This window comes from Phacochoerus africanus, chromosome 11, assembly GCF_016906955.1.
Source record: "Phacochoerus africanus isolate WHEZ1 chromosome 11, ROS_Pafr_v1, whole genome shotgun sequence".
Lineage (NCBI taxonomy): Eukaryota > Metazoa > Chordata > Mammalia > Artiodactyla > Suidae > Phacochoerus > Phacochoerus africanus.
Genome location: NC_062554.1, coordinates 104,824,388 through 104,839,871, shown reverse-complemented (window position 1 = coordinate 104,839,871; position 15,484 = coordinate 104,824,388). Strand labels below are relative to the sequence as shown.

Below are 15,484 nucleotides of genomic sequence, written 5' to 3'. Positions count from 1 at the left end.
TAGCAGGTGTTCAGTGGGTGTGTGACCAGGGAGAATGAGAGGAGTGAAGGATGGGGAGAGGTCAGCCTCCTCCAGGGGTGAACTTTGTCATCACAATGGCTCCTCTACCAAGAAAGGTGACAGCTGCAGGCTGGTCCTTTCCTAAAACATTTGTGCTGCTTAAGAGTTGGTTTGCTTTGTAATGTGTTAAGTGAATTAACCTTCACTGCGAACATTGAGTCATTCATCAAACACTGATTGAGCCCTTCCTAAATGCTAAATTGTAAGGATGTCACTGGAATAACTCCAGAGAGGTGGATACACTTGGTCCAGGATCCCATCTTCAGGTTGCTCATGGTCTGGCCAGGCCACCGAGACACAGAACTAAAGCCTTGCTCTTTGATAAGTGTGACAGAAACACCGAGGAAGAAACAGCTAGCGCTGAGAGAAGAGGACGCATCATCCACACAGAGGCGGGTGTGTTCTCGCTGAGAAGGGAGGAGGGCGCACCAGCAGAAGGAAACCCCCCCGCCCCCGCCATGTAAAGGCCCAGAGCCTGGTGGATGAACACAGTATTCAGAGAGCGAGAGCATCCGGCTAGGCTGTGATGGAAGGTACCCCGGGCAGGAGCTGTCGGGAGCCAGCAGTGAGATTGGACATGGTAACCTGGGCAGTAGGTAGCCCGCAAAGCCTTCTAAACAGCAGGAGAGCGGGTCAGATTTGCAATGGTGGAAATGGATTGAGCACTGAGAGAGGCTAGAGGGAAAGTCCAGTGGCTGGATTTTCATCAGGGTTCAGGCATGAGGCCTGAAGCGGCAATGCAAAAAGGACGACTGAACGTTGCAGAAGGCTTTCGAGTGGATGGTGATGCTGTTAACGATAGAGATTTTTAAAAACTCAGAATGTATTTAATTTGAGGCCAAGCCTTTCCGGAGTCTGCTGTTGGTCAACTGTGAAGACTAAAACTCTTGAAGGTTTAAAGAAAATGTGCTTGGCATTCTGGATGGAGGTGGTTTGGGTGCAGGGCGGCTTGCCAGTGCTGGATTCCAAGATGGAGAAGGAGGGAGAAGTTGAGGGGAAAGATGCTTTCTCGGGAAGGGTCACCCTGGAAAGGAGGCTGGGGTGCTGGCAGTAGCCAGGGATGCTGTGCTCAGAACAAGCTTCCTAAAAGCAAAGGCTGAGGGTCTGAGCCCTAGTCCCAGGTCCCCGCCTTCCCTGGCAGGAGGATGGAGGGGAGGGGGTTCTGTCTCTCCCTCTGGGTCAGTGTCGGCTCCAGCGCTTGAGGAAGGCAGTGGATGTTGTGTGGAAGGCCAAGGGCAGTCCCGGCAGGCAGGGCCCATTGTAGCTCCACGAGCGGGAGCTGATGACCTCTGGTGGCTGGAGGTGGAAGTGCATTTGCAGGCTGCTCCTCGGCAGAGCCGGTCCCGGGCCAGCACTGAGAGCTGTCTTCTGCTCTGTGTTAGTGCTTCCTGCAGAATCCACTTGCTCCCTGGTCTCTTCCATCTCAGAGCCTACCCTCAAAGGCCCTGATACCACTTATGCCCTGATGTGAATTTCTCTGGGCACTTATTTTCACTGGGAGGCTTTTTGTTGTCATATGTGGAAAGAAAGGCACTGAGCAGGTAAGGTTGGTTTGGCCTGGGGGTGCTTTAAATTCCCCCTGGACTCGATGCCAAAGGCTGCACCACTGCAGGGAAGCTGGCCCCAAGGGTACTCCAGAGACAGCCTGTGCAGCTGCATTTACACCACCGTGGCAGGACTCTGGTTTTCCTTCGTTATCTTCCTCTCCTCTGGCTTGCTGGTTTTTCCCATGGTCTTAGGGTATTACGGCTCTCCAATAATATAAGGGCATTTAGTACCGGTTGACCTCCCAGTTGATCTGGCTGATCTCAGAGACCACCTCTGAGCTCCATGCCTTGGGAGCCCTTGATTAACAGAAGTGCTTACATCACTGAGGCTCGTGCCAGGGCTTCCGGCTTCCAGGGAATCTGGCTGAAGCCTACAAGGGGGGACATAGCAGTTCATCTTAGGACCAGTAAGGACCCACATTGCCTCCCTTAGCTTTGGGGGGACAGGAGATGACACCCTTTGTATGAGAGGAGGCTGGAGTTCTGCCCACTCTTCCACAATGTGTCTGCCCACTCTTCCACAATGTGTACACAGGTTTGAGCTTTCACCACTAGTCCAGGCTCGGGCAGTGCCTAGGAAACTAGGGATTGAGAGGCAGATGGGGTTGTGAGGTAGGCTGAGGGCTCCTAGAAAGGGATCAAGTCTGAAGGGGCTTCCTGTTCAGCTCTGTCTGTCCCCTTCTACACCCCCAAGAAGTCCTCCAGTATGGAAGGCTACCTGCTCCCACCAGTCTTCACCCGCCTCCTCCTCCACCCCTCCCTCTTCTGTGGGACCAGAGGGGCTAAGGGCACAAAAAGTTCTGACGGTAATGATGACTTGCGCCCAGACGTAAACCCCATCAGGGTCAGTAGGGTGGGGACGGCATGATCTTCTCTCCGCTTTTTGCTTTAGCTACAGTTCATTGAAGGCCAATTATGTGCCTAGCGCCATGCTAAGCACTTTGTATGTACTATCTCAGTTAATCACTTCAAATATCTATCATGGGCTTCATTGTACTACTAAGGAAACTGAGGCCAGAGTGGCGAAGTTTTGAGATAAGTGAAGCAGAGTAGCCTCGTTTGCCTGCCCGGGCTTTTTACTGCAAGGCTGTCCTGCCAAGGAGGCAAAGAAGAGCAGAAACCAGAGCTCGTGCACCTGCCAGGCCAGCCACCCTTGTCCTCATTCCTACAGGAGTCAGATGGCTTTCCCGCCATAATGCATCTAGCGATAGAAAAGGCAGGATTTGGATCTAGGTTTGTCTGATTTCAAAGCCTGTGTCCCCAACCATTATCCCAAACTATCTTGCAACACCCTCTATAGTCTATAGTCTTTGCCAGAACAGTGGCAAGGCATAGGCATGTAATTCAGCCCTACTTGTCCTCCCTGATCTTATTTTACTTGCTCCTGGTCACGTTTACAATTCATCCAAATCAGCTTGTTCACTTCTCCCCACCTCCTAAGGGGAAGTCCCACATCATTCTTCCCAACAGCTAATTGCTTCTTCCCACAGTTGATGGACGAGGTCTTGGCCCATCACCCAAGTCACTGATGAAGACGTTTTAGCCTTCTTGGCCAGGGATGAGCCCCTGTGATGGGCTGGCACGAGACCCTGATAACCAATCTTTTTTTACCTCCGCTGCCTGGGCCACTCATCCCCATAGCTGTGTGGTCTGACCACACTTTGCCCACTTACTGAGGGTGTGTGATATAAGAGGGAATCAGAGCCGTGCAAAGGCCAGGAGAGATTATGTACCGTGCTTCCTCTCTGCCCGCCAGGCCTAACACTCAGCCACAGAATAATATTAGATTAACCTGGCAGATTTCCTTATTTCCTGTGAACTGTGGTTGATTATCCTGTTTTCTGTTTGCTTAAGGTATTTACAGATTGGTTTTCTGAATGTTTTCCCAATCTTTTTCCATACTGAAAAAAGTACTGTTGGAGTTCCCGTCGTGGCACAGTGGTTAACGAATCCGACTAGGAACCACGGTGTCTCGGGTTCGATCCCTGGCCTTGCTCGGTGGGTTAAGGATCCGGCGTTGCCGTGAGCTGTGGTGTAGGTCGCACACGCAGCTCAGATCCCGAGTTGCTGTGGCTCTGGTGTAACCTGGCGGCTACACCTCTGATTAGACCTCTAGCCTGGGAACCTCCATATGCTGTGGGTGCGGCCCTAGAAAAGGCAAAAAGACAAAAAAAAAAAGGAAAAAGTACTATTTATTCATTGGCCAGGATTTATGTAGCACCTCCTGTATCCGCTGTACCAGGATCAGACTCTGTAGCTGTTTTTTAAGCTGATTCTTAAAAATTCCTGTTGTGGCTCAGCGATAACCAACCCAGCTAGTATCCATGAGGATGGAGGTTCAATCCCTGGCCCTGCACAGTGGGTTAAGGACCTAGCGTTGCTGTGGCTGTGGTGTAGGCCAGCAGCCGCAGCTCTAATTCTACCCCTAGCCTGGGAATTTCCATGTGCCAAAGGTGCAGCCCTAAAAAAATAAATAAATAAATAAGCAAGCAAGCTGATTCTTAGTGATTGCCTAACTCCCAGACTCCAAGAATGTCCTAAGTATTTCAATTTAAAGAATTTAAATTTGACATGAATAGTGTCAAAATGCATCAAGAAAGCCCAATGGAATCTTTCTTCTGAAAGCCTTTTAAAATAGGGTAAATTCCAGAGTTCCTGCTGTGGCACAGTGAGTTAAGAATCCTACTGTAGCAGCTTGGTGGCTGCAGAGATGCAGATTTGACCCCTGCCCCATGCAGTGGGTTAAGGTATCTGGCATTGCCGGAGCTGCAGCATAAGTCGCAGCTGAGGCTCGAATTCAGTTCCTCGCCTGGGAATTTCCATATGCCACAGGCTGTGGTGCAATGGGATCTGTGGCATCTTGGGACTGCTAGGATGCAGCTCAATCCCCAGCCTGGCACAGTGCGTTAAGGATCCAGCGTTGCCGCAGCTGCAGCTTAGGTTACAACTGCAGCTCGGATCTGATCCTTGGCCTGGGAACTCCATGTGCCTGGAGGCAGCCAAAAAGAAAAAAAAGAAAAAAAAAGAAAAGAAAATTGGGTAAATCTCTTTTTATTTGGAATAACTTACTATCCCTGCTTGAAAGGCAAGAGCCTGGGTAACATGACCCTTTCAAGGATCAGCCAGTAATCAAAGATCCTCAAGATTCTGCCAGGCCAGGAACATAGGCACTTGGGGCCTTTGCGGAAGGAATTGGTGGAAGAAATCACCAGCCCACAGCACAAATACCATGTGTCTTCAGGTTCATGCCTGTCAAAGCCATCTTTCCCCTGTGCTGTGAAGTGGAGCAGGGCTGGCAATGATTTCTGCAGGCCTAAAGTTGTTCTCAACCATTCTTTTAAGCTTTGTCTGTTGATGATGAAAGAATAAACCAGAGTTCCTGTCGTGGCTCAGTGGTAATGCAGCCAACTAGTATCCACAAGAGTGCAGGTTCAATCCCTAGCTTTGCTCAGTGGGTGAAGGATCCAGTGTTGCCCTGAGCTGTGTGGTGTAGGTCAAAGACATGGCTCGGATCCCACGTTGCTGTGGCTGTGGCACAGGCTGGCAGCTGCAGCTCCGATTCGACCCCTAGCCTGGGAATTTCCACATGCTGTGGGTGCGGCCCTAAAAAGACCAAAAAAAAAAGAGAGAATAAACCATCATCTCCAGGCAAGAATCGCTGGCAGGAGAACTCCTGGCCCTGTGACACTTTGGTGGCCCTCAAAATGGCCCTCTGATCCCTCTGGTCTTTGTAAGACATCACTGGATAGGGAGGGGAATCTACTTGGTACCAGGATAAACATTTTCTTAAAGCCAGAAGGCCCTCCTTGGTTCCAAAAGATAAACTGAGTCAGGTCAGCACCGAGGAAAGAGCGGCACCCAGGCAGCTGAAACAGCACTCAAGAAGCAAGGTGGATGCAGCCAGGAGGGTGAGGGAGGACTGTTCTTGGCTGTGGGATCCCTTCCCAGGATGAGACAGAGGCACAGAGATAACGAGGGGATAACTGTGCCAGTGTATTGGACGCAGCAGGAGAACAGGCTCCAGCCCTGGGCTCCCTGAGAGAGTTCATCCCAAGCGAACAAAACAGGCTTTATGAAAGCAGCAGGCACGGAGTGGGGACTCGGCTTTCCCTTTCAAACGTTGCTCCTCAAAGAAAGGACAGTAGCAAGTGGATAAATGCAAGTAATCGTGAGACTTGGGGAAGTGTGTAAGCGCATCCTTTAAGATCGACAGGGAAGGAACTTGAGGGGCTTTGGTTAACTTCCAGGGGACCTTCGGGGCTTGTTTATCACCTAAGCCAGTCGACCAGTAAATCGTTAGTTAGTCGTCTGGGTGTCTGTCGCCAGCTGTCTACCCAGCTCCTAACAGCACACAGAGGTGTTGCAGTTCTGTGACTAGACCCAGAAAAGGGGGGAGGTACCCAAACTGTGATAACAGGGGTTAGGATCTTTTGGCTTCTTTCCAAATGGGGGAAAAAAAAAAAAGTGGGTGGGGGGTACTGTTGTTCAGGGTCTGCTGCCCAGGGCTGGGACATTGTGCCTACTGGCTGGGAGATGTGGAGGTAGAGGCGGGACGGGAGTGAGAATGAGCACGGGGGAGAAAGGAGAAGACAGTCCCAAGGTGATGGTGCCCGGGCAGCCACCCTCGCTCACACACACCAGGGTCTGTGTGTAAGTGAAACAGGAGCCAGGGCTCTCAGGCCTGGAAAACGACTGAACCTCTGGGACGGGTTTTCCCCATCATGTGGCACCATCTTGCCTTCATTTCCTCCTCTGTTCATCTGCCTGGGATCTGGGGTCTGTTCCAGTTGTAGTGAAGAAAGGAAACTAAATTCCCACCTGGACCGATTTCTGACATTTATGCTGGAGAATGAGGGTGGTGAGGTCAACTTGGAAGGACCTTCACTTCTCTCTCTCCCTGTCTCTCTCCATCTCATTTCCTCCAAAGATGGGTCTGGTCCTTCCCGCTACCATTGAGCTGCCTGCTTCTCTATCTTCTCTTAAGTCCTAGAAGAAGTACCTTCTCCTCTCAGGCCAGGCAGGTCACCTTAGAGGGGACGCCCAAAGCCTTTGTGTGAAAGAAGGGACACCAAAGGAAAAAGGATGGGGGACAGTCCGCAGATTCCTCCTCTCTATGGCCCTTCTCCATTAGCTAGCGGGCCCCCTTAGAACTCCCACCCAAACAGCTCAATCTCCCTTCTCCTCCCGCTGCCAAGATGTGGCCTCAAGGGTATTTACTCTGTGGCTCTACTCCTTACTGTCTCAGCTGGTCTTTGGAGCCTTTGAAACATTCTTGATCAGATTTTCTTCCCTAACTCTCCCCCACCCCCACCCCACCCCCGCTTCCGAGCTAAGACAACTCAATCCCAAAGGACCCCATATCAGCCTTCCCTTCTTGTTTCTGATGGGCTCCAATTCCACAGCTGTCTCCAGGGCACTGGAATTGAAGTCTCCCTGGAGTTGGCAGAGAGGGTATGAGGGGACCACCCTCAGGTAGGGGAGAAAACCCCAAATCAGGAGATCTGTCACAGGTGTTCGCTGGCCTGGCTCAAGTTCAGTTACTAACACACAGTAGGGAAGAAGCATCACCAAAGAACTAAGTCGCCTGGCACTGCTGCCTTAAGGGACATGCCAGAGCTGGGCAGTGATTTTAGGGGAGAAACATGGACTGGACTGTGAGTATTTGAGGACCACTTGCCTCCATGTCTAAATTTATTTCAATTGGCATGATTGCTCTGGATTATTCTATCCCAGCCTCCTATCTCTGTCTGCTAAGCTCATGAGTACTCAGCATGTGACTCATACCAGCTCATGCAACAAAAGCTGGATCTGGACCTCAACGCACTTGGCTTTACAAGGAAGTAGATCCGAGGAGGCCACACACATGCTGGAGAATCTTCTCGCCTGCTCCTAGCCCTCATGTTTACATTACCACTTGAAGTTGAACTTTTTTCCTAAAGAAATAAAAATCAGGTGCGAACAAGGGAGACAAATAAATCAACAAAAGCTTTTAAAGCAGGCTCTTAGAATATTATTTTTAAATTCAGGATATTGAAGTATAATTTAAGTTCCACTAGTTTTATAATTTGTGGAGTTTTTTTTTTTTAGTTTGCACATTGAATTAGTTTTTAATTACGGTAAAATACACGTAATAAAATTTACTGTCTTAGCCATGTTTGATATACAGTTCAGTAGTGTTAAATACATTCCTATTGTTGTGCAGCCCTTCGCCAGAACTCTTTTCAGCTTGCAAAACTGCGCCTCTGTACCGACTAAACAGGAGCTCTCTGCTCCCTCCCCTCATCCCCCAGCCACCATCATCCTACTTTCTGTCTCTATGAACTTGACCACTGTAGGTGCCTCACACAAGTGGAATCACACACGTGTGACTTGCTTATTTCACCTAGCATCGTGTCTTCAACATTCATCCATGTGTCAGAATTTCCTTCCTTTTTAAGGCTGAGCAATAGTCCATTGTGTGTATATACCACATTTTGCTTTTCCATTTATCCATCTATGGACATTTGAGTTGCTTCCACCTTTTGGCCATTGTGAGTAATGCTGCTCTGAACATGGTGTACAAAGTTTTCTTCGAGACCCCAATTTCTATAATTTGTGTCTTTTAAAATTGAGTGAAGGACGGAGCCTGGAAGAATTCCACATTCCATGGCTTTGCACTTTTTACCATTTGGAAGAAATCAGAAATGCAGCACTGTTTTCACCAGGTAATATCTTTACAGCGTCTTAGCTTGCTGACTTTTCAAGGGCTTCTTGTGCTGTTCTTCAGCGATATGTGAGTGCTTTGAGAACTGCCCTTCAACAGAAAGTAGCAGCAGTTGAACAGTATCTCAGCAATTGAGACACTGATCAAAGGCAGGACTGTGAGTGACATGGTGTCTTACTAAAAACCGCTCTTCCAGTTCCCCTCTCCTGGGACATGATGTCCCACCCACGCTCCCCCCCCCACCCCTCCCCCCCACCTACTCTCCTGGCCAAGAAAGCACGTGGTCCCGGCTAAAGGCCGAAGTCCAGCAGCAGCATGCCCCACCACTGAATGCCCTTTTCACTGGCAGGGACCTAAAAATAACATTTGGGATCTGATTTCAAAGTCAGAGAAGATGCAGGGGCTGAGGGGTTGCTGAAATAATTTCATGAACAAATTGATCAAGGAAATGATCTGCCAAGGCATCTTAGAGAAGGGAGAGCCAGCCGGCTGTGTGGACAGATCAGACTCCTCCTCCGTGAACCCAACCTGTCTTTCATGCCCGCTTTTGTCTGCAGGCCTGTCTAAGCCATGTTCTAGCCCACTTGGCATTCAGACAGCTCAGTCAGCTCCCCTCTCAGCTCAGAGATGATTGGGGGGCTGAAGTGCTAGTGTTCCGCCCTCCCGCAAGGAGGAAAGGGAATCTGGTTCAGGAACCAAAGCAAAGCTTATTCTGCCACTCATCTCATCTTTGAAGACCCCGAGACAGAGTCATCTGCATCCCCCCAGACACAGGGTCCTCCAGCATGAAATGCACAGAAATCAAATGCATATCCATTAGAGAAGAAATGGCAGGGAAGTGAGGCAAGGTGACAGATTCTGAGGAGCAAACATATACCTTTGTGCTCTGTCTCCTTAAAATTCATCCTCTCACCTGCCAGCCTTGAGCACTGCCTATTTACATAACTAGCTGCCGAAAATGGAATATTAGATAATGTTCCATGGCGGCTCACTCAATTTGAGCCCATCCCCAGGATCCGAGTGATCCAGAAGTCCTCCGACAGCATGTAGCGTGGCACGCTGGCCTGCAGCCATGCCTCCGTGCGGTGTGAGCCTGTCAGCGCTCCGAGCTAAGCAGATGTCAGGCCTGATCGCCGGGGTGGGAGACCAGCCGGGCAGAGGGGGGAGGGGGCGTGATTCAGCACGCAGCTCCGTGGCACACCGTCTGCGGGGACTGACAGCATCCCTTCCTGAGCCTCACAGCGGGCGCCGTGCTCTGCCCAAAGTGCTGTCTCGGAGGCTGCCGACCAAAGGGACTGAGACGGGGGTGGGGAGCTGCAGGATCTATGGGGACGACCGCTCCAGGAGGTAATCAGTCAGCTCTGATGCCATCCCTGGCGCTGTGCCAGCCTCACACCCCCTGTTGGTCCTTTCCAAGGCACACATCTCCTTGCCGTCAAAACTGGAATCCTGCTGCTCACTTATAGGAGGAGTATAAATAAGTGATAAGGAAGGGTCCTGATGGCGATAAGCGGGGAGATCTTCTCAGCAGACCAGATGTATCAAAGAAGGCAATTGTGTGTGTTTGTTCATTTCTGTTTCAGTGTTCCGGTTCCCGTAGTCAGTTTAGAGAAAATTCCTAACCTAGTGAAGGCAGATGGTGCCAATGTCAAAATGAACTCTACAACCACTACTGCGGTCTCTTCCTGCTCCACCTCATCCTCTGCCATCTCCGCCCCGCCGTTAATTAAGCCAGTCTTGATGTCCAAGTCCGTGCCACCTTCCCCAGAGAAGATATTAAACGGCAAAGGAATTTTGTCTGCCGCAATAGACAAGAAACACCAAAATGGCACCAAAAACAACAGCAAGCCTTACAGGAGACTTTCAGGTACGTGTCTGTGTCCTTAGTCTGGCTCACGATCAGGCCGCAGTTGAGTCCGTTGCGTCCGTAACAAGGGAGTGATGTGTTCTTATCATGAAGCAGGTCTGTTGCATTTTAAGGGGGACACAGAGTTTGCCTGCAGGCAGGACTCCCCTCCCCTCACCTAAAAAGGCAAGGGAGAACTGGTTCTCTCATCCCCGGGCCTGACGAGGTGCCTCTCTCAGCTCAGCACTTAGCAGGAAGTACCCTAGTGACCCCAAAGCAGGAGGCCCCTGCCCACCCCCTGCCCCCACAGCAGTCTGTGGATTTTGAGGTTCTTGTCATCCTGCTGACAGGCCGAACCACCCCTGGGTGCCAGGAAGCCTCACTGCCATGAGGTCAGACAGCCCACCTTGATATGTCACAATAGCTCAGGACGGGCTTAGGGCAATCGTGTTGGTGCTGTCTGCCCCTCTCTGTCCTTTGATCTGGTTGGTTTCCAGGTGGGTCCTGTGGTCTGGGGCTACAACTGCCTTACCCACATAAGCAGATTGGAATTCTTGTTGGGCAGGACTTGGACTGGCCCGGCAGATAGGGTATTGAGGGTCTCTAGTTCTATTGGGTTGTCTGAGTAGACACTGGGCTGGGGCACCCAGAAAAGCACCCACGGCCAGTCCTAGAGGCAGTGGTTGCCCTTAGGGGCCCCCAAGTGGATGATATTTGCTTTGGGTTTGTTGCAGAAAGAAATCTGACAGTTTCACTTTCTCCAAAAGACCAAGAAGAGCCATAACCTTTATAATGTCTTCATACACTCTGGGCATTCATCAAATGTTAAACAGAAAAGAGAAAACACGCTTGACCCTTGAACGACTCAGGGATTGGCGTGCCAACCCTCCATGCAGTCGAAAATCCCCACGTAGGGAGTTCCTGTTGTGGCACAGTCAAAACGAATCCGACTAGTATCCATGAGGATGTGGGTTTGATCCCTGGCCTCAATTAGTGGGTCAGGGATCCGGTGTTGCCATGAGCTGTGATATAGATCTCAGACACAGCTTGGATCCTGTGTGGCTATGGTGTAAGCGGGCAGCTGTAGCTGCGATTCAGCCCCTAGCCTGGGAACTTCTACATGCCACAGGTGGACCCTGAAAAGAAAAGAAAAGAAAATCCCATGTAATTTATAGTCGGCCCTCCATATCTGCAGTTCCTACATCTCCTTGGATGCAACCAACCTCCAGTCTTGTAGTGCTGTGGTATTTACTACTGAAAGCAGCTGCCATGTAAACGGACCTGTATAGTTCAAACCCGTGTTATTCAAGGGTCAACTGACTAGAGAAAGCCATCCTGTGAGACAGAAGCTATGTTCTTATGAGCATAATTCCTAAGCGCCCCAACAATTGTGGGTCCTTTTTATTTTCTCCTTCAGGTTTGTCTGTATTTAAGTTTTTCTATCTCACATCAGGAGCTTTTAAAAAGTTTATGTCTTGGGAGTTCCCATCGTGGCGCAGTGGTTAACGAATCCGACCAGGAACCATGAGGTTGCGGGTTCGATCCCTGCCCTTGCTCAGTGGGTTAACGATCCGGTGTTGCCATGAGCTGTGGTGTAGGTCGCAGACACGGCTCGGATCCCGCGTTGCTGTGGCTCTGGCGTAGGCTGGCGGCTCTGGCTCCGATTGGACCCCTAGCCTGGGAACCTCCATATGCTGCGGGAGCGGCCCAAGAAATAGCAAAAAGACAAAAACAAAAAAAGTTTATGTCTTGGAGTTCCCATCTTGGCGCAGTGGTTAACGAATCCGACTAGGAACCATGAGGTTGCGGGTTCGATCCCTGCCCTTGCTCAGTGGGTTAACGATCCGGCGTTGCCATGAGCTGTGGTGTAGGTTGCAGACACGGCTCGGATCCCGTGTTGCTGTGGCTCTGGCATAGGCCGGCAGCTCCAGCTCCGATTAGACCCCTACCCTGGGAACCTCCATATGCCGAGGGAGTGGCCCAAGAAATGGCAAAAAGACAAAAAAATTAAAAAGTTTGTCTTAAACGTACCTCAGGCCCAAAGCATTCACGGGGCACAGTTATTTCACTGGACACCCCCCCGAAAATCTCTCCACGCCCACTTCACCCACTGTCCAGAAAGAAAGGCAGAGCTTGGCGCTCTCTTTGAGGGTGTGCAGCCTCCCTGTGTGATGGAGCCCCCAGCCCCTGGCTCTTCCCGCAAGGAAAGTTCACTTTCGCTCTGCAGAGGAGGCAGCAGCCCAGACAATTAAGTAGGCCTGGCTGGGTACAGTGTCCAGAGGCTGGGCTTCCTCGTCCTGGCAGGAGCATGACCGTGGCTTCCAGCCTGCACCTTAATCTGAAGTTGTTTGGGGCTTTTTTGTGTGTGTGTTTGTTGGTTTTGCATTTTGTTGGTGGTTTTGTCTCATTGGGTCTTTTGCTTATTTCTCTCTCGCTTTCACATTTGGCAGCCAGCTCCCATCCCCAGCCAAACAACCTGCTCAGCTCCAGGCCAACACGAGCACTGGTGTGGATCTGGGCATGGGTCTGACTCCAACAGGCCCGAGGGAAAGAACTCACACCAGGCAGCCTGGGGCCTGATGCCCAGGCCCTCCTCGGTGGGCAGAGAGGCCTCACAGGAAACAGGCATCTCCAGGCCTAGCAGTTTTCTATTCTTAAAAGTGAAGCAAAAAAAAAAGGAAGAAGACAAAAGCAGAAGAAGGGGTGGGATGCATTTTGATAGCCACCCAGGAAATCTGTCTTGAATACGGGAGAATGGTTTTATTGCAAACCACCACTGTTGCAAACACCCCACGGCTCCCAAACCTTCTTTTAAAAACAGAATGCGTTCATTTATTATGGTCAGTTTACTCCACCAAGTTCAGACAGTTTCGCAGGCGAGGAACCCTCTTTTTAGCTTGCGGCCATCGGAGTCCCTTAAGGAGATATTCCACCAAGTTTATATCCACCTCCCACCTACCCATTCACCCATCCACCCACCAACACTGCTGCCCACCTCCCTGAATGCCCAGAAGAGCTGTGTCATTCCTGACACAGGTGTTTGCTGGCTGCCTTCCAGCAAACGACACAGGCCAACAAGAGCTGGAATTTTAAAGCCTAAAGGGTCCTTAAGAGATTGCCTCCTGGCCCCTCATTTTCCAGGGGAGGAGAGCATTTTGGTAATCCGGAAGGAGCAAGGGATGCAAAATGGGCCTGAAAAGAGCAGGTTCCTTAGAAGTAACCTCAACAGAAGCCATCGACAGGCCAGCAAGCAGACAGAAGCTGGCGAAAGCCTGCTTCCATCAGCCTTGCTTCGTCCCACAGGGACAACTTGCCCAGCGCATTCCCACCTGGAGCAGCAGGCTCCGTGGTGGAGGGGGCAGAGCAAGCTGTGAACTTAATAGGCTCTGCCCTGTCTGCACCTTCAGGTTTAGCCACAGCATTAGGTCCACGCCCAGGCTTTGCCCACACCCCTGCCTGTGACACTGCCGAAATGTTCCTGAATCAGGGAAATGATTTTTCTGGTCAGCAAGGCTGCGTAGAAAGCCTTGTGCTGAGGACTTTGCAAAGCATGAGAGAGGCAGGTCATACTGACATGGCACAGAAAAGTCTCCCACTGAAATGGCTTAAAACGAGCAAGAAGGCAGGGCAGGGAGGGAAGGGTGATATATCCTTGGAGCTCCCGGAACAGGGGGATGGTAAGAAGTGGCCCTTGGGCCCCAGGTGGCTCTCCCTGGTCTGTAGCCAGTCCTGCCCAAAGTGCCAGGTACCTGGGGAATTGCTGGGAGCAAAGCAAAGTGCGAGAACAACGTGGCTCCTTTCCCTCCATCGCCCGCCCCCACCCATCCCACATCCCTGCCACATCCCTACCGAAGCTGGACTTGGGAACTCTTGGGTTCAGAGGGGAGCACCATCTTCCCCCAGCGGTTCTTGAAGCATTTTAGCAGCTGGTTGGGGAAAGAAAGAAACAACAACAGCAGCAACAAACCAGATTGCCTGACAATGTCTCACTTGTTGGTGCAAATGTGCATTTTTTTTTAAATGTAGTCTTAATGCCAGATCCTATTTAGTCTCCTTTTTTCTTATATTTTTTGTTTGTTTCTTAAACCAGAGAGAGAATTTGACCCAAATAAACACTGTGGAGTATTGGATCCCGAGACAAAGAAACCTTGCACAAGATCCCTCACCTGCAAGGTATTTCTCTTTCCATAAAAAATACTTCCTGCTCTCACTGGGGCCTTTGTCGAAATGTTTGCATGCCACTCTCTGCACACGGCAGGGTGTGGAGCCTCGACATGACCCCCAGCTGTTCTTTGTAAGGGAAATGCTTTCTTCTCTTCCGTGGTAGCAGAGTGCCTGCCTCAAGCTGGCTGGCTTTTTAAGAAGGAAAAAAAAAAAAAAAAAAATAGGCTTCCCCTGTTACTTGTGAGGCCAGACAGTAAATTGTATTTATAGGCACTCACAGGCGGTTCTAAACCCTGCTACGTTTTAATGTATGCAGGAGCAGCGCGGCGGCGGCGGCGGCGGCAGCGCCCTGAAAGGCAGCCCCGGAGGGGAGGACGAGCCGCCGAGCCCCTGATCCGGCCACACCGGGGTGGCCAGGGCACCACTGACCCAAGGCGGCCGCCAGTGGGTAGCCCCCAGCCCCCTATTTCACGCTGAACTGCTAGTGCCTCTTGGGATGGAGGCCGTGGCCCTCTCTGCTTGGTGGCTCTGTGTGTCTGGGCCAAAGCGAGCCTCCCACCTGCACCTGGGTTAACTCCAGCACGCCCTCACCGGTGCCTTTCATCAGAGAGGTTCTCGGGGGTTCTGCGCTGAAGCTCGTCATCTTATGCCATTTTTTTGGAGGAAGCTTCGGCTCCTTAATGCCAGGAGCGTAGGGCATGGTTGCATTTGCGTGGTCTCTGCCTCTTCGCAGCCGCAGAACAGGAGCCGTTGCCTTGACGTTGACTTTTCAAGCACCTCTAAATTCCCATGAATTGCTGTTTCTGAAATGGAGGGCCTGGGGAAGCAGGTTTATGTGCTGATCAAAGAGGCTGTGCTTCCCATCTCTCTTCTCCTTAGACTCACTCACTAAGCCATCGGAGGGCAGTCCCAGGCCGGAAAAAGCAATTTGACCTCCTTCTGGCGGAACACAAAGCCAAGTCCCGGGAAAAAGAAGTTAAAGATAAAGAGCATCTCCTGACTTCGGCAAGGGAAGGACTTCCAAACCAGTCCGGGCCGGCACAGGACTCGCTGCCAGGATCTTCAGGGAGCTCGGGCCCAGAACCTAAAGTCGCGTCCCCTGCAAAATCCAGGCCACCTAATTCTGTGCTTCCTAGGTAAGTCCCACCTTGGCCGTAGCAGCCT

The 15,484-nt window shown here is 51.0% G+C and overlaps 1 protein-coding gene across 13 annotated transcripts in view; it reads left to right on the top strand.

The window, feature by feature from the left end:
* The window catches only part of ATXN7L1 (ataxin 7 like 1), a 269,582-nt gene that overhangs the window by 223,314 nt on the left and 30,784 nt on the right, over window positions 1–15,484 (top strand). For all 13 annotated transcript variants that reach the window (XR_007130729.1, XM_047752410.1, XM_047752413.1 and 10 more), the window contains 3 exons: window positions 9,894–10,177; window positions 14,247–14,329; window positions 15,200–15,456. Coding sequence is in view for 12 of the 13 variants with exons in the window: in XM_047752410.1 (XP_047608366.1) it covers window positions 9,894–10,177; window positions 14,247–14,329; window positions 15,200–15,456 (624 nt within the window). In the remaining variant the exon portion in view is untranslated. The remainder of the gene's footprint in view (window positions 1–9,893; window positions 10,178–14,246; window positions 14,330–15,199; window positions 15,457–15,484) is intronic.